The sequence below is a fragment of the Aquarana catesbeiana genome, linkage group LG01 (assembly GCF_042186555.1).
Source record: "Aquarana catesbeiana isolate 2022-GZ linkage group LG01, ASM4218655v1, whole genome shotgun sequence".
NCBI classification, from domain to species: domain Eukaryota; kingdom Metazoa; phylum Chordata; class Amphibia; order Anura; family Ranidae; genus Aquarana; species Aquarana catesbeiana.
Window position 1 is genome coordinate 550,745,532 of NC_133324.1, and position 23,665 is coordinate 550,769,196.

At 41.2% G+C, this 23,665-nt stretch overlaps 1 protein-coding gene across 2 annotated transcripts in view; it reads left to right on the forward strand.

The window, feature by feature from the left end:
* The window catches only part of PIGG (phosphatidylinositol glycan anchor biosynthesis class G (EMM blood group)), an 87,286-nt gene extending 64,642 nt beyond the window's left edge, over positions 1–22,644 (forward strand). For both annotated transcript variants that reach the window (XM_073595795.1, XM_073595804.1), the window contains 4 exons: positions 6,111–6,302; positions 7,671–7,980; positions 17,389–17,552; positions 18,782–22,644. In XM_073595795.1, coding sequence (XP_073451896.1) covers positions 6,111–6,302; positions 7,671–7,980; positions 17,389–17,552; positions 18,782–19,007 — 892 coding nt within the window. In that variant the 3' untranslated portion in view covers positions 19,008–22,644. The remainder of the gene's footprint in view (positions 1–6,110; positions 6,303–7,670; positions 7,981–17,388; positions 17,553–18,781) is intronic.
* The last annotated feature ends 1,021 nt before the right edge of the window (positions 22,645–23,665 follow it).

Sequence of the window (23,665 nt, forward strand, 5' to 3'; positions counted from 1 at the left end):
CTATGGAGTCGATCAAGTCAGTAGTTTCTATCCTGCAAGGAGGAAAACTTCTGGTGCCTATCGGCATCAGGGATGCATATCTGCATGTCCATATATTTCCCGCTCACCAAAGGTTTCTGCGGTTCGAAGTAGAACAGCAGCATTTCAGTTTATAGCCTTGCTCTTCGGGCTAGCTACAGCACCTCAAGTGTTCACAAAAGTGCTAGCCCCACCTGTAGCCAGGTCAAGGGCACAGGGCTTAAACAGTCTTGGCATACCTAGACGGTCTATTGCTAATAGACCAATCGCTGTTCGGAGTAAGGTGTACGCATTACAACCAGTTACCTGGAAAGGTCTGGATTGCGTTCTCAACCTAGTAGTCTCGATTACTGATCATAGATACAGCCCAGAAAAAAAAACACAACTCCATAAAAGAGTTGGTGTGGATGATCAGGTCAAAAGGAGGTCGCCTTTGTATGAGGTTGTTAGAAAGGATGGTGGCTTCATTCGAAGCAGTTCCCTTTGCCCAGTTCCATTCGAGACTGTTGCAAAACAGTATTCTATTTGGTTGGAACAAAACGATCCAAGCTTTGGACTTGCCAATGCGGCTGTCCCCAAGGGTGTCCCAAAGCCTCAATTGGTGGTTACTAAAGAATGTCCTAAAGGGTAAATCCTTCAGACCACTTATCTGGAAAGTGACAATGACAGAGAAGACAGCTGTCCAAGGACAGTGTTCAAGAACCGAAAGAGCCTTGCCCATCAACATCCTAGAGATTCGGGCAGTACGTCTGGCTCTAAAAGCCTGGACTTCCAGGTTAAGGGATTGTCCCAACAGGATCCAATCCGTCAATGCCACGGCTGTGGTCTATATCGATCACCAAAAGGGGCACCAAGAATCTCTCAGTGCAGAGAGAAGTGAACCATATTCTAACTTGGGCAGAAAGAAATATTCTGTGCCCATCAGCAGTCTTCATTCCGGGAATAGAGAATTGGCACGCGCACTACATGTGCCGCCAGCAGATTATTCCCAGGGAAATGGTCTATTTACCCCGACATGTTTCGGGCTGGTTGTCAAGGATGGGGGACTCCGGATGTAGATCTTCTAGCATCCAGTGCAACATAAAGTTAGTGAACTTTGTGTCCACAACAAAGGATCCATTCGCATGCAGAACAGATGCGTTGGTGATACTGTGGGATCAGCTTTTACTGATCTATGCATTTCCCCCTATTCAGTTACCGCCTCTACTTCTTTGCAGGATCAAGCTGGAAAGAAAAACGGTAATTCTGGCAGGACCAGCATGGCCCAGAAGGTCATGGTATGCAGACGTTGTAAGATGGCAGTGGAGGATCTGTGGTCCCTTCCACTAAGGCTACTTTACGAATGCTAAATTTAACGGCCTGGCTATTGAGACCCACATTCTGAAAAGACGTGGGCTTTCCAGGGCAGTTATTTCTACTTTAATTAATGCTAGGAAGCCAGCTTCTAGAGCTATATGTTATAGAGTCTGGAAAGCTTATGTTTCCTGGTGTGAATCCAAGGGTTGGCACCCTCTGAGATATATTAGAGGCAGAATTCTTGCCTTTCTACAAGTAGGCGTAGAGATGAAGTTGGCCCTGAGTACTATTAAGGGCCAAGTCTCAGCCTTATCAATTTTATTTCAAAGACCACTTGCTACGCATTCTTTAGTCCGGGGTTTCATGCAAGGAGTGATGCGTATAAATCCGCCAGTTAAATCACCCTTAAGCCCTTGGGACTTGAATTTAGTTTTGTCAGTGTTACAAAAGCCGCCATTCGAACCATTACAGCATATTTCCTTAGTCCTTCTGACTAGGAAGCTGATATTTTTGGTTGCTATATCCTCAGCAAGGAGGGTTTCAGAATTGGCTGCTCTTTCCTGTAAAGAGCCATATTTGATTATTCATGAGGACAGAGTGGTGTTACGCCCTTGTCCAGGCTTTTTGCCAAAAGTGGTTTCAGGCTTTCATCTGAATGAAGATATTGTCCTGCCATCGTTTTTTCCAAAACCATCTTCCAAGGAAGAAAAGTCACTACATTGTCTTGATGTGGTGAGAGCAGTGAAAATCTATTTAAAGAAAACTGCTCAGATTCGTAAGACTGATGTCTTATATATTCTGCCAGAGGGTCCTAAGAAAGGACAGGCAGCGTCAAAATCCACTGTGGCTAAGTGGATTCGGCAAGTTATAATTCAAACTTATGATTTAAGGGGAAAGATTCCCCCTTTTCAAGTTAAGGCGCACTCTACCACAGCAGTTGGTGCTTCTTGGGCAGTGCGTCACCAGGCCTCCATGTCTCAGATCTGCAAGGCCATAACTTGGTCTTCAGTACATACATTTACAAAGTTTTATCAAGTAGATGTAAAATGGAATGAGGATATCGCCTTTGGGCGCAGTGTGCTGCAGGCAGCAGTATAATTCCTCAAGGTCTGGGGGTGCCCTACGGGTTGCGTCTCCCTCCCCTCAAGTAGCATTGCTATGGGACATCCCACCAAGTAATTACTTGAGGCTCTGTGTCCTATGATTTACGATAAAGAAAATAGGATTTTTAAAACGGCTTACCTGTAAATTCCTTTTCTTGGAGTACATCATAGGACACAGAGCTCCCACCCCTCTGTTTTATGGGGTGAGAGTATATTACTTATATTGCTTGGCTACAAAAACTGAGGACTCCTGGAAGGAGGAGGGGTTATATAGGGGAGTCAACTTCCTGTATTGGTTATACCAGTGTCAACACCTGAAGGTAGGCCCATAACCCACCAAGTGATTACTTGAGGCTCTGTGTCCTAAGATGTACTCCAAGAAAAGGATTTTACAGGTAAGCTGTTTTAAAAATCCTATTTTTCTGTCGGAATTTCCGACACACAAAGTTTGAGAGCAGACTATAAAATTTTCCAACAACAAAATCCGATCGGTTAAATTCCGATCGTGTGTACACAAATCCGACGCACAAAGTGCCACGCATTCTTAGAATAAATTAATAGACGAAAGCTATTGGCTACTGCCCCGTTTATAGTCCCGACGTACGCGTTTTATGTCACCGCGTTCAGAACAATCGGATTTTCCGACAACTTTGTACGACCGTGTGTATGCAAGACAAGTTTGTGCCAACATCCGTTGGAAAAAATCCATGGATTTTGTTGTCGCAATGTCCGATCAATGTCAGATCGTGCATAACAGTTCAGATGTCACTTTTGTGACCGTGTGTTTGTTTAGTTTTTCCCTCCTGCAGCTTAACAGACCTATGCTAGGTTTATGGGCAGGGCCATGAAAAGTAGCTTCGTCCCCCCAAAAAAAACGCCAAACATGGTGTTTTCTTGATATACACTGTGTCTGGCTTTATCCTGGGAAATATGTTGGAAATAGAGAAGATCAAGCCTACAGTAATGAGATTCATGATCCTAATAAAAATTACAAAAGGAAAAGTTACTAATTATAACTCAGGTTTATTAAAACCAATAGAAAATGGATTGCATTATCTAGCCCTGGCCTTATCCCTATTTGTTAATTACTTCAGAGGTCTGTGAATGAATAAACAACCACCAGAGCAGTAGTTCTCAATAGAACACAAATGCAGCGATTACAGCAATCATAATCCATTGACACTTCTGAAAGCCTTGAAAGCCTGTGCCTTGGTATAGATTGAGAATGTCTGCAGGAACCTGGCATTGCACCCATGATCCACTGATCATAATTACAATACTTTGCAGGCAATGCATGATTTTTTTTTTTTTTTCCTGCAAATATATATATGCATTTAGTATTTTTTGGACTTGGCTTTAACTTCCATAGTAAGTCAGTAATAGTTTTGCTGATGTGCAAGCATGACTATTTTTAACTTTTAGTTTCAGAGTGTTAGCATTAGGAAATTTATGGTCACAGCATACACTATCATTTTATATCACAAACAAAAGATTTCCCAGCACACTTACCAGCCAGCCTGCAAAAAAACAACCAAATTCACCCTGTCTAACAGTTTACATTAAAAACTGAGGGTTTCATTTGCAACTGATAAGTTAAGGGCAAGTTTCTCTAGAAAGCCCATTGCTTTTCCTTGTGCACCTTGGTGCAAAAGCCAGTTATAGGTTGGGGTGGTTGCCACTTTTTTGTACAGTTGGATGAATTGGAAGCAGGGACGCACAGAATGCCTTCGCTGCCCTTGTGCTCTTGCTGGGCGTCATGTGCGTCCCTGTCCTTTTAAGGAGGGGTGGGCTCCCTCCAGGCATACCTGCCATAACCCTATCCATTCTTATATGTGCTCCTACTATGGAGGCTCTGGAAATTAATGCCTGGTTTACACCTATGTGTTTTTCGGTGCTTTTTGGAGAAATGCACTACAGTCCGTTTAATGTGGTTTCCTATGGGACATGGTCACATCTATGGCTTTTATTCAGCCGCTGCATTTTTGGAAAGGGTCAGACTTTTTTTAAATGCAAAATGCTGCATTTTTGGTTCAATATACTTCAATGGAGAAGCAGCAGAAAAGTATGTAGCGCATTTTTGCCATGTTTTGTATTTGTAATCTGACCAGCAACAAATTGGGAAAAAAAACATAAAAAAACATGAAAAACGTGTGTGCAAAAAGGGAAAACGCACCGCAAAAGCACTGTTTTAGATGCAAATTTAGCAAATGTTTTAAAAGCAAACTGCATTGATGTGAACCAAAAAATATCCTGAGGCACTACAAAGGACTGTAAGGGTCATGTAGGATTGCATGTAGCTGTGACGTAAACAATCCATGGTTGATAATGATCAAACTCCGTGCAGCTGGCACAACACTGGCATAATGTGGAACAAACAATGGGTGTGAACCAGGCCTTAGAGTTAGGACCACAGTATATACAGAGGTACTTTGGCGTGGGTACTGCAGCTTAAGCATTGATTTGTAAATGTGTGCAAACAAAACCTCTGTTTATTTTAATGTAAACTATTAGACAGGGCCAATTTGGTTGTTTTGCGGGTTGGCCGGTAATTGTGCTGGGAAATCTTTTGTTTGTAATGTGCATTGCCCTTCCATGTGCACCTTTCTGCAAAAAACAGTTGTAGGTTTGGATTGTTGTCACTTTTTTGTACACTATCATTTTATAACGTCAGCATTTATAATAGCAATACAAACAAAAATTATGTTTTGGCAATCTAGTATAAGTTTACGTTAAAATTCTCCTTTCATGTTGAGAGTGCCGCCTGTTTGCTGGCCATCTCTTTCCACAACTTCCTGGATTCCCCGCATGCTTTGCAGCTTTTTCACTGCTGTTTACTTTGTTTCTGGGGACTACATGTCCCATGGTACCTTGCCTGCAAGCTGAGATTTCTGTATTGACTCCACCTCCTCAAACTCCTCCTCAGCCCCACTGTAGTTCTATTAAATGTGTCTTGTCTATATTCCTATCGCACACGTTCCTGGAAAAAAAACAAGGCTCATCAATGGTGGGTGCTGCAACAATTACCAGCTGGATCCTAGAGACATCAAAGTGTACATATTCGCCAGCACACCATGGCTCTACAATCACCATCCAAAGGCTTTTATTGCAGAGAGATCACATCACAAACGCAAGTGCAACGTTTCGGAGTCCTGCTCAACTCCGAAACGTTGCACTTGTCTTTGTTATGTGATCTCTCTGCAATAAAAGCCTTTGGATGGTGATTGTAGAGCCATGGTGTGCTGGCAAATATGTATACTATTAAATGTGTGACACACAGTGCCAACTCATAGGCCATAGTGAATACATGTCAGAAAATTCAAGGAAGTAAACGTGTGGGGATCTTCACAAAGTACGTTTATAAACTTCAAAATTGTTAGGTTTAATAGGAGTAGACTAGAAATAATTGAAATACAATGTAAAATGATCATGATTTAAATTTTAGACATTCATAGTCAATTTTAGAAATTCATAGACCTAGACCATAGACATGCTTTAAATAAAAAAAAAAAAAAAAAAAAAAAAAAAAAAGAAAATTTCTGCTGTAAGACAAGTGGATGGCCTTTCAGGAACCTGAAAATGCTTTGGTCCACATTAAGATTCCAACAGTTGTAAAACTGTCTCAAGCAGTGGTTATTTTAGTTGCCAACTTTATATGTACAGTAATTTTTTTTGTTTTTTTTATCTTTTTCGCAGCTCTGAACACAAGGCTGAACTGTCATTTCTGGTAGCTGTCTGCTTAATTATGATATTTGTTTTAATCCAAGGAAAATGCTCTGTAGTGTCTAAAGTCGCATTGATGTTTGGACTGTTAGGGGTGTACAGTTACAGAGCGGCTATAGGACATGTTTTATATCCATGGCAACAAAGTACTAAAGAAATTACAAAGTAAGTATTTGTGAGGTGTTTTTTCATTTATCTTCAAATTGTTAGTTACCTATTTAGATTGTCAAGTAAAATAAAAAAGTAGTTCAAACTACCGTATTTATCGGGGTATAACACGCACAGGCGTATAACACGCACATTCATTTTAAGAGGGAAGTTTCAGGAAAAAAACTTACATTTTAAATAAGGAACTTTGAAGCAAAGTAAGGGTCAGTGCCCATCTGCAGCCTCACCATTGCCATCAATGCCCATCTGCAGCCTCACAAGTGCCATCAATGCAGCCTCATTAGTCCACATTAATGCAGCCTCGCCATTGCCATCAAGCAGCAGCCTCGCCATTGCCATCAATGCAGCCTGATCGATGCCCATCTGCAGCCTAGAGGGGACAGGGAGGGGGGCGGGACGAGCGCCGACAGATTACATACAGATACAGTGAGAATCTCCTATGATAGACAGAACAGTGGTCCAATGGTGGCCCAGGAGATGGGACTTCCTATTACAGAGGCCGCCAAGTAAACAGAAGATTCAAACTGTATGTATTCTGACGGCTCTCGTCACGCCCCCCTCCCTGTCCCCTCCGAGGCAGCTAAAATTGAAGTATTGGCGTATAACACGCACACGCTATTTGCACCGGATTTTCATGGTGAAAAATGAGTGTTATACGCCAATAAATACAGTATTTCTTTGTGCATTAACTTCAGACAAGTTCCATTAGGGTTTTGCACTTTTTACACTACAGGGCAGGATAGTTATTATATTATGTGTTTTGTCTCGAGCCGCACACACTGAAGTACACTTAACGTTTCAGTGAACCCCACAAGTAGTTACTGTTGATGGTTCCCACAGGTTTCTGTTAACCCTAAAAGTAATTACTGTTCATGGTATTCTATTTTAGTTATAATGGACTTTTGAGGCTTCCTGAAAAAAGGTCACACCATACAAAGTTTAAAACACGGGGGTACTAAACACCCCTATTTTACATTTTAATCAACAATTTAAATAAAAACATAAATATAGAACCACTGATCATAGAGAGATCATAAAATCTTACAAATACATGTGAATGTATATCTGAACAGTCTGGCCCCCTTGCAGAACATCATATGTACATAAAAATAGGGATTATCCAAGGTGAATGGACCAAGGAAGGTGAGGAAGAAACCCTTCCAGGACAAGGTCAATTCGCACACTGCCGGGCACCCCCCCGCGTGCGCAGGAGGGGGGGGGGGGGCATCTCACTTGCACCAAAAAACACACCATTTTGAATTGGCTGTTTAGAGAACAGACACACTTTGCTATTTGTATATATGCTTGTTTTTAGTATTCTATAAATATTGCCAGCACAATAACACGGTATGTAAATTTTTTTAGGGGAATCACAGAAGCTCGTTTTGTCTACATATTTGTCCTTGGAATTCTTGTCACTGGTATAAAGGACCTCTTGACATCACATGTTCTAAATGCAGATTCAAAAGCTAAAGCTGTTGGCTTATGGGAAATTTACAGCGGACTTATTTTGCTAGCAGCTCTTTTGTTTAGACCACACAACCTTGCAGTGCTGGTTTTCTGCTTACTGATTCAGCTTATTTTCACTATGTTCATCTGGAAGATCTTGAAATACGATGCTGCTGAAATTACGATAATGCATTATTGGTTTGGACAGGCTTTTTTCTTCTTCCAGGTAAGTTGCTTTGTGTGCAGTTTGAAAAAGAAATCACCATTTCATGCAAACATCAATACTGCATACTGAAAGTGTAGGCAGAGATGTATTTTTTTTTTTTTTTTTTAAACTTGCATATGGCAAGTAAAACAAATGTATTTAGGAGATAATGTAAAGTATAAAGCCTCGTACACACGCTTTGATTTTTGGACGACAGAACGTCCGATTTTTGTGGCACGCTAGTGTCATGTTGAAAGTGAAGAGGTTACTAACAATACGAGAATTTTCATTTGACAGAATACAACATTAGAAGTAACGTGTTGAATAGTTTCTGAGCATGCATAGTCTTGCTCTTATGTTTTTTTTTCGTGCGATACTAATGAAACGAAAATCAGACGTTGAATTCACATCCGACAAAAATTTTAGTCTGAACATCCAGAATTTGTCTAACAAAGTGAAATTGGCTGTTGAAAGCACCGTACTAACAGTAAGATTTGCGGACGATCAGTCATCATAACACAATTGACGTCCGAAAATCAAAGCGTGTGTACAGGCCTTATAAATGAAGTGGAAATTGTTGCACAGTTTTGACGGTACAGAAAAAAATACTGAAAACAAGTATGGGAATTGGTAAAAAGGCACAATCATAGGCCAGGTTCTGGTGCATTGGAAACATGTTGCATGAAAGAAATTCTCAGGATTCCCCCATCAACACAGACAGTGCTGACGGGAATCCCTCTTGCCGAGCAATTTTCTGCCTCGGGGGGGGGGGGGGATTATAGCATCCGCTAGCGATAATCACAAGTAAATCCAGCAGGCTGGTTGTACCCAAGTTGATCGATAGATCAACTTGGTACATTCAGCCTGCCAACACACTGTTCGAACGTCGGCCAGTTCTTGCTGAACTGGCTGGGATTCGAACTGTCTATGGCCGGCTTACGTTGCAAAATTGGATTCAGGCATTAAGATGTGCTTGCCTTATTCTCCCTTGCAGATCCTTCCTTTCAGCTTGTTACTGCAACCATGTCCATCTGCCAGACCTTAGCTGTGTGGTCCAAGGGTATCACCCGGGATCCTGAATCTATCCTGACCAATCCCTCTCTCCTCTAGCAACTTGATCTCATGCCTGTGGCCTTACTCTATTGTGTTGAGAGGTTAGTGATTATTACATGATAAACAAACTCAGGTGCGCTACTAATGTCTGAACCACCAAACTACAGGTAAAAACCTTTAACCTGGGTGTGTACATGAATAGTGCCCTGGCAAAAAGAATACAAGTAAAACACTTATAATAATAATAATATGACAAAGTCCCCTTGAGGAGTGGGTGATTGAAAAAAAGCGATTCTAAACAGTTCTGTGATCCAGCTAGGTGCATTCCTAGATATAAAGGTTCCTTCAATAAGTGCCAGGATCCCAGGGTAAAATGAAAAAGGGCGGCCGCTTACCAGATACGTGGGACCCCTGTTACAGGGGTCTTACAGGCTCAGATATAGTAAATCCCTCAGTCAGGAACGGCCAATTGAGTCCTCCTATTCAGATATTCATCTACATGCTATCCTCCACCAGCATCAAGGCGGCGATGTGGAGAGGTCCCGCAAGCTGGAGCAACTGATCTGTTTATGCAAACTGTAATCCTTCACATGCACTGAGGATTCGATGTAGCCGGCCGGCTTCGGTTTTACCGCTTGTCTTGTATGGGAGGGAGTTAGAAGACCAAAAAAGCCTCCATGGTGTAGTAAAATAAAACTTCTTTTATTAATACCACAATCGGCATCACATTGGCAAAGGCTCGAAAAACGAACGCTGGAGCAGTACTCTCTATTGAGGTTAGACTGCTATTGTGTGGTGACGTCAAGCTTCATAGCTCCACCCCACCAGTGATTATTACATGCCAAATATGAGAATATGCCTCTATTCAGTACATATGCAAAAGTCCCTTTGGCTCAAATGTTGGTCTGCAGAATATCAGTGCAAGAATTGCCTCTTGGTTATGCCCTTTGATGGAGAATGCCTCTTTGGCAAATCACTGCACAACATCATTAACTACTTTTCTACCAAGGCAATATTTTAATTTTAGCACACATGTAAAATCTGCATTTTATTTTTTTTTTTGCTTGAAAATTACCCTCTTACTCTCCATTGGATGTCAGCTTGGTTCTTTCAGCTCTTCAAAGAACACCCATTGAACCTATTGGAGATAGTTCTCTGTCTATCCTTTTTTACAAGGTTGCCTTTCTCCTCGCAAATTGAGTTTGAGTTGGCAGCCATAACCTATAAAGAACCCTTTCTTAGGTTGTTTTGAGGCCCAGGTCCAACCTATAAAGAACCCTTTCTTGGGTTGTTTTGAGGCCCAGGGCCTTTTTTATTTTTAGAGTTTTTTTCCTTTCACCTTAACCAGGACATTGTTATACCATCTCTCTTCTGTACTGCTCCTATTCACCCTAAGAAGATTTCTCCTTATTGTCTGAGTACTGTAAACTCTGGTCGATTTTTATCTCGGCTACATCTCCCTTTTGACATTCTGACTCTGTCAGACAGAGAACAGCCTGATTCTTACTCCCATATTGCTAGGTGGATCTGACCGCTCATTTACTTTTTGACCCCCCCCCAAAAAGCCTTACTCCACTAGACCAGTTGGTGCGCTTCATGGGCATCAGACATCTGTTTCCACATTTGCAAGACTGCCATCTGATCTTGTGTTATCAAGTTCTTTAGGTCTCAAGTGCTTGTAAAGGCTGAAGGTTTTTTACCATCATGCAACAGCCCCCCAGCTCCCCCAAATACTTTCCTGAGCTCTTTCGATCCAGAAATGTGCATGAGAGCGTTGGCTCTCCCGGGAACTCTCCCTCCTCATTGGCTGAGATTGGCTCCTGCTGCTGTAAATCAAACCGAGCAACGGCTCCATGTCTGAATGGGCACTCTGAGCAGCGGTTTGGGAGCGTGCCTACTTGGGTGGCCCCCATTGCAAGCTGCTTTCTCTGCAGGCAGTCGACAGGAGGTAGTGGCCAGGAGTGCCAGCGGGGGGGACCTAAGAAGAAGAGGAGGATCGGTGCTGCTTTGTGCAAAACCACTGTACAGAGCAGGATAAGTATGACATGTTTGTTATTAAAAATAACTGGTTGTTAACCAGGTTGGATGTTTAGGCCTCAGCTGATGCCGGCTATGGTCGTAAGGTTCTTCTGGCGGCTTTGAAGGCCCTGTTGAGCCACCTCTGTTTTGTATCCCACAATAGCTTTAGCTGTTAGCTTTTGTTTGCTATGTTGCTCAATCGTCCTTTTAATATGATTTTTGGCATAATATTTCAAATCTTTTTCTTGGAGTACATTACAGAACAAGAAGTAACTCCCCTCAGTTCTTATGATCCATAACATATTGAGCACAATAACCTTCCCCAGTAAATTATGTTAAAATTCTTACCCCAGCACTTGCAGTTTAGAACTTTCAATACTGCTAACTTCTGAGCTCTCAGTGCTGCTTCCCTGAACTTCCAGTGGTCGTAGGAAAGTGTTAACAATGAACATTGTAGTCTGCAGTCAGTCTGTTAGCTTGGAAAAGGGGGATCTGGAGAGTACCCTGCCATCCTAGGCTACAGGACTGTGTGTTTCTATTGATGCACGCAGTGGAGGGAGACACAACTCTGATCCCTGCATGCAAGGATGGTTTCATATAATGCTGAAGAGAATGGAGCCACCATGAAACAGGAAGCCTGGGACAGCAGTATCAGCTGCAACATAGGAAAGATTAAAAGATAACGAAGCTGCCTACTTGGTAATGGATTAAATCATATGCTGAAGGATTTATTTTAAAAACTAAAGGTTTAATATCACTTTAGTTTACTTTCATATTTGTGGCGATACAAGAATTAGTTTGTTAGTGTAAGCCATGGCCCCAACTAAGGCAATGGTAAGGTCGATTTCAGTAGAAACCCTGTAGGTTTAGAGAAATAATACAGAATAGGGTTAATTTTCATGTATACATATCAAGAGGGTAGGTTGCACTAGAACTTCTACATTCTGATGAATAAATAAACATATTTGTGTGTGGGGGTAGAATGTGAATTGATAAGCAACCCTTAGAGCCCATTCACACAGGGACGACTTGTCAGGCGACCTAGTCGCCTGACAAGTCGCCTCCCATTCTGTGCTATGGAACCGTTCTAAGGGGAGCGACGCAAGTCGCTCCGACTTAGAAAAAGGTTCCTGTACGACTTCGGGGGCGACTTGGGGCGACTTGCATAGACTTCTATACAGAAGTCGTTTTGCAAGTCGCCCGGGCAGTCGTTTGCTGCAAGTCGTGTTGCCCCTGTGTGAATGGGGTCTTAAGAAGGTACTATCCCTGGAAAGACACTTATAAAAGTACACAAAAGAAAGGTTGGGCCTTTACATGTACCTCCTTGGGTTCAATAAACACTTGACAAACTGATTTAAAAGAATTTTTCATATAGCTTTATTTGACGTATTTATACAGTCTCTTAAAAAAGGGGGTTCATTCTTTTAAAAACAAAATAACAAACTGGTTTGTCCAGGATGCTGCTATCCTGGGCTTGAGATCCTTTTTATAGCGTTTCACGTGCTGACCCGCTTCGTCAGGGCTGCAGATCCTATTATATACTGTGTTGCTATTACATCAGAGCTGGCAGCAAGTAACCTGGGGAGCCCATGGGGAATGTCTTCAAACTCTCCAAGGAAGATTTTCGCACTCTAGCATGGGTAGTACCTTCGATCTATAGTTTCTGTGGGTCTAGATTATACATACAGGTACCACAAGAAGGTAAAAGATGGCATGAAGGAAAATCGGTTGTATATACACTTGGTGGCTTCACTTAACCTTGTGTTTCTACAGACATGGCACCCTTCCAACATGGTGTGTACCCAGTACCACCTGCAGTATATAATAGGATCTGTAGCTGTGATGAAGCAGTCCAGCTTGCAAAATGCATCCCCACATGCTTCTTCTGATGAAGCATGTGGGGAAAATTTGATATTTTTGACATTGATGTTACAGCAAAACATATACTGTTTGTGTGTGTGTGTGTGTGTGTGTGTGTGTATATATATATATATATATATATACACACACACACACACACACACACACACACACACACACACACACACACACACACACACAGTGCCTTGAAAAAGACATTTCCACATTTTGTGCATTTGTATTCAGCCCCCCGAGTCAATACTTTGTAGGACAACCGTTTGTTACAATTACAGCAGCAAGTCTTTTTGGGGATGTCTCTACCAGCTTTGCACATCTAGAGTGACATTTTTGTCCATTCTTCTTTGCAAAGTCGCTCAAACTGGATGAACAGCTTAGCAACAGCTAAGATTGCCCTGCATTTGGTTTTCATCCATCTTTTTATTCGCTCTGACCAGCTTCCCTGTTCCTGCTGAAGAAACGCAACCCCTCAACATGATGCTGCCACCGCCACGGTGGGGATGGTATGTTCAGGGTGATGTGCAGTGTTAGTTTTCTGCCACACATAGCATTTTGCTTTTAGGCCAAAAAGTTCAGTTTTGGTCTCAATTGACCAGAGCACCTTCTTCCACATATTTGCTGTGTCCCCCACATGGCTTCTTGCAAACTGCGAGTGGGACTTCTTATGGCTTTATTTCAACAATGGCTTTCTTCTTGCCACTCTTCCATAAAGGCCAGATTTGTGGAGTGCACGACTAATAGTTGTCCTGTGGGCAGATTCTCCCACCTGAGCTGTGGATCTCTGCAGCTCATCCAGAGTTACCATGGGCCTCTTGGCTGCTTCTCTGATTAATGCTCTCCTTGCCCGGCCTGTTAGTTTAGATGGACGGCCATGTCTTGGTAGGTTTGCAGTTGCGCCATACTCTTTCCATTTTCGGGTGATGGATTGAACAGTGCTCTGTGAGATGTTCAAAGTTTGGATATTTTTTTATAACCTAACCCTTCTTTAAACTTCTCCACAACTTTATTCCTGACCTGTCTGGTGTGTTCCTTGGCCTTCATGATGCTGTTTGTTCACTAATGTTCTCTAACAAACCTTTAAGGGCTTCACAGAACAGCTGTAAATATGCTGAGATTAAATTACACACAGGTGGGACTCTATTTACTAATTAGGTGACTAAAGTGGGCTGAATACAAATGCACGCCACACTTTAAAGATATTTTATTTGTATAAAATTTTGAAAACCATTTATCATTTTCCTTCCACTGCACAATTATGTGCCACTTTGTGTTGATCTATTACATACAATACATTTACATTTTTGGTCGTAACATGACAAAATGTGGAAAATGTCAAAAGGTAAGAATTATTTTTCAAGGCACTGTATACATACATGCATACAGCGGGTAAAATAAGTATTGAACACGTCACCATTTTTCTAGGTAAATATATTTCTAAAGGTGCTGACAAATTTTCACCACATGTCAGTACCAACCCATGCAATCCATACATGCAAAGAAACCAAAACAAACAAATAAGTTCAAAAATTAAGTTTTATGTGTAATAAAATGGAGTGACACAGGGAAAAAGTATTGAACACATGAAGAAAGGGAGAGGCAAAAGGGCATAGAAAGTAATTAACCACTTCAGGACCGCCCGCCATCATTTTACGTCGCTACTTTGAAGTGGAATACCGTTGTTATGGTAACAGCTAGCTACCATGACCCTGGTATCCTCTTCAAGAGCGGGCAGTCCACTTCAAGATAAAAGTGGTCCCTGCGGCGGATTTGCCACGAGATCACTTTTATCGGCGGCGGGGGGGCCCCCCTCTCACCTCTCCCCACTCCCGCCGCTCTCCGGTGCCCTCCGCCGCTTACTGGAGCCATCGGTAGCTGCGATCGGATCCTCTCCCTAGCCTGACATGGAAACGCATGAGGGGAAGATGGCCCCCACCCGTCTCCATATCATTGTAGAGCGGAAGGGACGTCAAAACGTCACTTCCGCCCAATGCTCTTAAAGGTACTTTTTTTTTTTTTTTTAATGACATTACATTTTTTTTTTTATTGCATTTTAGTGTAAATATGAGATCGGAGGTCTTTTTGACCCCAGATCTCATATTTAAGAGGTCCTGTCATGCTTTTTTTTCTACTACAAGGGATATTTACATTCCTTGTAATAGGAATTAAAGGTGACTCAATTTTTTTTTTTTTTTAAAAGAACAGTGTAAAAATCAAAAATAAAAGGCAGACGCCAACACATACGTAAGCAGTGCCTGCATATGAAATAATTCTGCCTCTAGACCTCCTCTGTAACTCAAAACATGCAACCTGTAGAATTTTTTTAAACGTCGCCTATGGAGGTTTTTAAGGGTAAAAGTATGTCGCCATTCCACGAGCTGGAGCAACTTTAAAGCGTGACATGTTGGGTATCAATTTACTCGGTGTAACATTCTCTTTCACCATTTAAAAAAAAATTGGGCTACTTTTACTGTTTTTTCTTATTTTTTTTAATTGAAAAAAGTGAATTTTTTCCAAAAAAAGTGCGCTTGTAAGACCGCTGCGCAAATACGGTATAACAAACAGTATTGCAACAACCCCCATTTTATTCTCTAGGGTGTTAGAAAAAAATATATCTAATGTTTGGGGGTTCTAAGTAATTTTCTAGCAAACAAACCTGTTTTTAACTTGTAAACACCAAACCTCAGAAACAGGCTCTGTTCTTAAGAGCCCTTTCACACTGGGGCGGTTTGCAGGCGCTATTGCGCTAATAATAGCGCCTGCAAACCGACCCGAAAGTGCCGCTGCATGTATTCCTGTGTGAAAGCCCCGAGGGCTTTCACACTGGAGCGATGCGCTGGCAGGACGGTAAAAAAAGTCCTGCCAGCAGCATCTTCGGAGCGGTGAAGGAGCGGTGTGTATACCGCTCCTTTACCGCTCCTGCCCATTGAAATCAATGGGACAGCGCGGCTATACCGCCGGCAAAGCGCCTCTGCAGAGGCGCTTTGCGGTGGTATTTAACCCTTTCTCGGCCACTAGCGGGGGGTAAAACCGCCCCGCTAGCGGCTGCATACCGACGGTAAAACGCCGCTAAAAAAAGCGGCGTTTTACCGCCGACCCCGCCCCAGTGTGAAAGGGGTCTAAGTGGTTAAAAAGCAATCCTGCCCCTTGTCAGTGCAAATTAATATCAGCTGGTTCAGTCTCAACTGATGGCCTAAAAAAAGATGTCGCATTACCAAGGTGTCACACAAGAAACATCTCATGATGGGTAAAAGCAAAGAGCTCTTAAGACCTTCCCAACGTTATTGTTGCAAAACCATAAGATTTCTGACAAAGGAGCAAAAAGAATTATCAGAAGAGTTGTCCAATAGCCAAGGACCACTTGTGGAGAGCTTCAGAAAGACCTAGAATTAGCAGGTACAAATGTTTTAAAGAAAACAATAAGAAATGCACTCAACCGCCATGGCCAGTATGCACGCTTACCATGCAAGACTCCATTGCTTAAGAAAAAGCATGTTGAAGCTCGTTTTAAGTTTTCTGCACAGCATTTAGACAAGCCTGTGAAATACTGGGAAAATATAGTCTGGTCAGATGAGACCAACATTGAATTCTTTGATGCCATAATACAAACCATGTTTGGAGGTCAAATGGCACTGCACATCACCCCAAAAACACCCCCATACTAACAGTGAGGTTTGGCGGTGGGCCCACCATGGTGTTGGGGCTATTTTTCAGCATACAATACTGGCAAACTTCATATCATTGAAGGAAGGATGAATGGAAAAATTTACTAAGACAGTCTTGATAAAAAATCTGCTGTCATCTACCAGGATGATAAAGATGAAACGGGGAGGACGATTCAGCAAGACAATGATCCCAAACACAAAGCCAAGGAAACTCTCTCAATTGGGTTCAAAGAAGGAAAATGAAGCTGCTAGAATGGCCCAGCCAATCACCTGACTTGAATCCAATAGAAAAATCTATGGAAAGAAATAAAGATCAGAGTGCATAAAAGAGGCCAAGGAACCTTCAATATTTGAAGACTGTGTGGAAGAACTGGCCAAAATCACACCTGAGCAATGCATGCGACTAGTTCCTCCATACAGGAGGAGTCTTGAAGCTGTCATTACCAACAAAGGATTTTCCACCAAGTATTAAATACATTTCAGTTAGTGTGTTCAATACTTTTTCCCTGTGTCATTCCATTTTATTAAACATAACTACATTTCTGAACTTATTTGTTTTGTTTCTTTGTATGTATGGATTGCATGGGTTGTTACCAACATGGTGAAAATTTCATGTCAATGCCACCTTTAGAAATATATTTATCTAAAAAAATGGTGATGTTCAATACTTATTTTACCCACTGTATAAACACAGTATGTGTTTATAGTTTAAACCATCATCTAACACAAATGTATAATAAAACCTGTGTGTGTGTTTTTTTTATTTTAAATCTCTTTTAATTGTGGTGTTTTTTCCCCATCCTGTTTTTCTTTTCAGGGTAATTCAAATACTATAAGTACTGTAGATATATCTGCTGGCTTTGTGGGACTAGATAACTATGTTGAGTATCCAGCTATTTTCCTAACTATTTTTGTGACATATAGCGGGCCCCTCCTTTGGACTATGCACATGCTTTATTACCTCAGTGCCGAAACGAACTGGTAAATATACATTTTATACAATTCTAGCAAAATATCTCAGATATTAGGAAATGTGAAATGCCATTGTAGTTGTGTGATTCCTTTCTTTTACAAGGGTCACATGGACTCTGTTGTTTTAAAGCATAATTTCTGAAGCATGACTCATTGGTTGGGGTTCTTTGCCTACCTATGGAGTTTGTTTTCAACGCTCTGCTACTCTGAGATTTATTAGGCTGGCAACATAGCAATGAAAAGCAGCTAATGTTAACCAACTCATTTTTCTATTTTGCTGCCTGCTCAATCTTTTCTTTTCATATGCACAATAAAATGCGCATGGGAGACTTGTAAAAACTGCTTAGGACCTCTCAAGCCATATTGTTTTTTTTTTTTTAATGCAAAAGACCTATAGAATGAAAAAAAAAAGCATGCTCAAATATTTTTAATAAAAAATACACTTAGACTGCTTTCACACTGAAAGCTCCGGCTGTTAGCGCTAATGCGCCACTCGTTTTAGCGGCGCTTTAGCGGTGCTTTTGCAGCGCTTTTTGGCCGCTAGTGGGGCACTTTTAACCCCCCAAAAAAGGTTAAAAACTCCCATTTTGCAGCGCTTTGAAAGCGCTGCCCATTCATCGCAATGGGTAGGGCATTTTGGGAGCGCTAAATACAGCATTTCAAACCCGCCCCAAAGATGCTGCTTGCAGTACTTTTTCGGAAAGTCGCCCGAGTGTGAAAAGTCACACTGGAATGAATGGGAGGCGGTTTTCAGGCGCTTAGCAGAGGTCATTTCCAGCGCTAAAGCGCCTGAAAACTGCCCAGTATGAAAGGGATCTAAAGCGTTATGCACTTGTATACTGTGTAACCTCCATGGTCTACATCTTTATCCTATTCTATATATGTTAAAAGCTGACCTTCTCCCACTTTGAGTACATGAGCAAGTTTCAATCTCTTCTCTCTGTTTCTTATAATGATGCTGTAAATCTGTAAATTGTACCATGAAATGAATCCTTAAAAATACAACTTGCCTAATAATTTGTGTGTGTGTATATATGTATATATGTGTGTATATATGTGTGTGTGTGTGTGTGTGTGTGTGTGTATATATATACACACACACACACATTAATGTTCATTCATTACATGCTGTATATTAGGGAAAAAAGATGCAAATCAGAACAATGCATTTCTTTATTGTCTGTTTTTTTGGTCATCAAACTAATAGTAATAACTATCATAACCTTGCTCTCTTCCAGGAATTCTACTGCTGTTGCTCATGGTTGTTACTGCTACGCAATAATTCACTCCCTACCAGTCACCGTGTACATCCTTCTAGTGACAGCCCTTCGTTACCACTTGTTTATATGGAGTGTTTTTTCTCCAAAGTTACTCTATGAAGTGATACATCTGTCTATCTCGGCAGTAGTTTGTGCAGTGTTCATTGCTATAGATAAGAACCAAGTTAATAAATCTGAAGGCTGAGGTGTCTCAATGAAGATTCATAATCAGAGGAGCTGAGATTGCTTTGTTCTATTTTTATAACCTGTACAGGAACTTTGCATTTATTTTTGGATGAACCTTTATATGTTTGTTTGCAAGTGTTACTAATGTAATGAAGGTTTATAAAATATTTCTGGGTGCATCAAGATATCCTGTGGTCTCCACAGTTACATGTTTAAAGGACAAGAGTAGTTTTAACACAAGCTGTATTAGTGTAGCCCCCTAGCCTAGAAACATCCAATCCAGCTGTTAACTTACCTCAGAATGGCCTGATGCCTGCAGGCTCATCTGCTCTTTACATTCTTTAGGCAGAGAATGTTGCCATTAGCTGCATCTCCAGGACTGGAGACATTCTGAACATGGCCCATTTAAGTCCATGAGGGCCACCGTAGAGCAAGTTTGTGGCGCCGCAGAGGCCCAGCTTTGCTTCTGAGGTAATTATACAGCGGGGAGTTCTTTGGTTAATTTAGGTTAGGGGGTTTGAGAGGGTGGTGCATATTTTTATTTATTTTTATTTTTTTACTGAAAGTGCACTTGTCTTTTAAGGTATCAAACAGTGTCTCTAATGTGTGTTTAACAACTTCAGCCCCGGAAGATTTGGCTGCTCAATGACCAGGCCATTGCTTTCGATACGGTACTGTGCTGCTTTAACTGACAATTGCACGGTCGTGCGGCGCTGTACCCAAACAAAATTGACGTCCTTTTTTTTCCGACAAATAGAGCTTTCTTTTGGTGGTATTTGATCACCTCCTGCGGTTTTTATTTTTTGCGCTATAAACAAAAGAAGAGTGACAATTTTGAAAAAAAAACACTATCTTTTACTTTTTTCTATAATAAATATCCCAAATTTAAAAAAAACAAAACACATTTTTTCCTCAGTTTAGGCCGATATGTATCCTTCTACATATTTTTGGTAAAAAAAAAAAAAAAAACGCAATAAGCGTATATGGATTGGTTTGCGCAAAAGTTATAGCGTCTACAAAATAGGAGATAGACTTATGGCATTTTTTTTTTTTTTTTTACTAGTAATGGTAGCGATCTACAATTTTTATCGGGACTACAATATTGCGGTGGACAAAGTGGACACTTTTTGACACATTTTTGAGACCATTGACTATACTATACAGCGATCAGTGCTATAAAAATGCACTGATTACTGTATAAATGTCACTGGCAGGGAAGGGGTTAACTGTGTTCCCTAGATGTGTTCTAACTGAAGACGGGATGGGACTGACTAGGGGAGGAGAGAGATTGTTGTTCCTACTTAGTATGAACACACGATCTGTCTCCTCTCCCCTGAAAGTGTGTGTTTACACACACAGATCCCAGTTCCCGCTCTGTGGCGAGCGATCTCGCGGGTGCCCAGCAGTCATCGCATTCTCTGGGCACTCACTTCGGCTCCAGGGACACACTGTGGGTGCGTCTCCTACAGCGTCTTAAAGAGCCGACGTACAGTTATGGCGGCTCGTCCAGGGGAGCCAACCTGCCGTGGACGGTCGGGAACCGGTTAAAAAAAAAAGATGTCCGACCTACTGAAGATAATCTTCTTAAAGCATTGCACTTTAGGACAATGATTTTAAAGATGTTCATATACTAAGATTAGTCTTGAAGTCTTGGATTTTATTTATCGTGCAAGACCTTCTCACACAACTGCTGATTGGCATGGTATTTTTGAATACATACAGATTAACTGTAACATTGCATTTTCATATTTTTCTTTTGGTTCACAATGACCCTAGTTTACCTCATTCGTTATCTGCTACACATATGTCATCTAGAGAATCTATGCAATGCATCTGAGCTCTGATTTTCTTTTATTTACCAACTGTTCATTTGTTAAAATGATCCACTCCACAGTCAAGTATTCTGTAGATCAAAACACCTCAACTGAACTTGGATCTGTGGCACAGGGCATTCTGTAATATGCCGCTTTTGTTTTTTTTTAAGGTGGCTTTCCTCCCCTTAGTCTAATTGGTGAAATTCATAGTGACCAGGATTATGACACATGGAGGTATCACTACTTCTGTTAATACTCATCCACTGTTTGGAGAAAAGCTCTGTGCAGATCTGAAGATACTACTGCTTGCCTTTTCCTAATGTAGGCCAGCTCAACTCCTAAAAACAGCTGCTCTACAAAGGCCAAATCTTATAGTAGCCAGCCCTGTAATAGTTCAGCAGTCTTGCTCCTAGCAGTTAAAGTGGTTGTAAACCTCTGACATGAAATATGAACAAGGCATATCTCTCTATAGTGTGTACTTGTCTCAGTCCAGAGCACTGTTTTTTTTATCTATTGCCTTTCCCTCTGTATGAGTCACTTCTGACAAGTTTTCCTGACACTAAGAGATAAAAATGTGAGAGGAGAGGGAGCTCCAACACGCAGCCTGTGATTAATGGCCTCAGCTCTGTTCCTGTTTGCTGTGTGAGGGTGGGGTCCCTTCCCTTCCATTCCCTTCCATTCCCTCCAATCAGCTCTCAGCTGTTCTCAGTGAATGTAACTTCACCTCCCCGCCTCCTGCTTTCTGAAAGCTCAGACAGGCAGTGTATGTTGTGGACTTTGAAGACAAGACTGCAGGTAAAACTTATGTTGGGGGATTTGTTTCATGCCTCTGTATTACCTGAGGCCAAATGCTTCACTGGATAAATGTAAGGGTTTACAACCACTTTTAAGGGTAGGAGAAACTGTTGCTCTATTCATTATAATTGTAGCCACATTAAAGCACTTTTCCACCAAGTGGACTAAAGGGAAACGTCCGAAAGCCTCTTTAACTTACTTGGCCTGTGTTCTGCTTTTAGATGGGCTATTTTGCAGCATAGCCACCTATACACTTCTATGAAATTGCCAACCCATAAGACCTCCACTAGAAACTGTCTGTTTCAGCCATTTGCACTTGCTTTGCTGTTCTTCATTTTTTTTTTTTAATTCAAGCAGAATGGTGACAAGGTTCCACGCAAATTGGGCAGCCACTCATTAGCAAAAAATTTGCACCAGTATTTGTAATCCCTGCACTTAGAATCCTAGGCAGCCAACTGCAACATATCTGTTACTGTATATAAGACAGATTTTCACTGCAAACAAATGCACAATTAAGAAGTAATCAGGGTCAGGATTAATTCCATTGCATTAGATCAGGTGAGGGGGGCACTTATGAGTCAAGCTGTAGCCTTGTAGTAAGCCTAGGTTCACATTGCAGCAATTTGGCATGCGATTTTCAAATTTTGTAAATGGCACCGTCTGAATTCCCAAAAGTATTAGTAGTAGACGGCGACTTCGGAGTGCTATTTGTATAGACATCTGTGCAGCAACCCGCACAGATGTCTCTGAAATCATCCCCGATGCCGGACTGACATGCGGGTATGAAGTGGCTGATCTGGCACAATTTCAATCCCGCTGTATGTGTGAACCTGGGCTAAATCTGTTTTCAAAACCTGTCTCCCCTCACCTGTTAGCATTGCAATACTGTGCAACAGAATTGATAAATGTCTCCACTTGTGGTCACAGCTAAATTGCCTAGATTCAAAATATAAGACGAGGCTCCAAGATTGAAGAAGTAACTAAAGAATTGCTTATAAAATAAAACTTGAAATGTAATATCACCATTAAAATACTTGAGGCTGTGAATATGTATGTTCTACTAAAAGGTGTAAATTATATTTTTTAAATGTATTTGTATATTAGTATATTTGTAGATGTATGTTTTTGAAAAAGTTTTTTTTATATATATATAATGGTGACCTGGTTTTAATAATAATAGCAAAAACATTTTTACTTTTTGCCGAATGTTCTCCACCAATAAAAATTGTAAGTGTTTGTTATAGTTTATAGAGTCTTTTAACTTTCCTCAAGTTTAAGACTGGGTTCACACTTATGTGAATTGGACGCAGGTTTTCCCGCATCCAATTTGCATGACAGGGGACTGTGATCTGCTCTCTATGACAGTCATACAGTCAGGTCCATAAATATTGGGACATCGACACAATTCTAATCTTGGCACCACCACAATGAATTTGAAATGAAACGAACAAGATGTGCTTTAACTGCAGACTTTCAGCTTTAATTTGAGGGTATTTACATCCAAATCAGGTGAATGGTGTAGGAATTACAACAGTTTGTATATGTGCCTCCCACTTTTTAAGGGACCAAAAGTAATGGGACAATTAGCTGCTCAGCTGTTCCATGGCCAGGTGTGTGTGATTCCTTCATTATCCCATTTACGAGGAGCAGATAAAAGGTCCAGAGTTCATTTTAAGTGTGCTATTTGCATTTGGAATCTGTTGCTGTCAAATCTCAATATGAAATCCAAAGAGCTGTCACTATCAGTGAAGCAAGCCATCATTAGGCTGAAAAAACAAAACAAACCCATCAGAGAGATAGCAAAAACATTAGATGTGGCCAAATTAACTGTTTGGAACATCCTTAAAAAGAAAGAATGCACCGGTGAGCTCAGCAACACCAAAAGACCCGGAAGACCACGGAGAACAATTGTGGTGGATGACTGAAAAAACAGGAAGGCCAGATTAGAGTTTGCCAAACAACATCTAAAAAAGCCTTCACAGTTCTGGAACAACATCCTATGGACAGATGAGAAAAAATATCAACTTGTACCAGAGTGATGGGAGGAGAAGGAAAAGAACTGCTCATG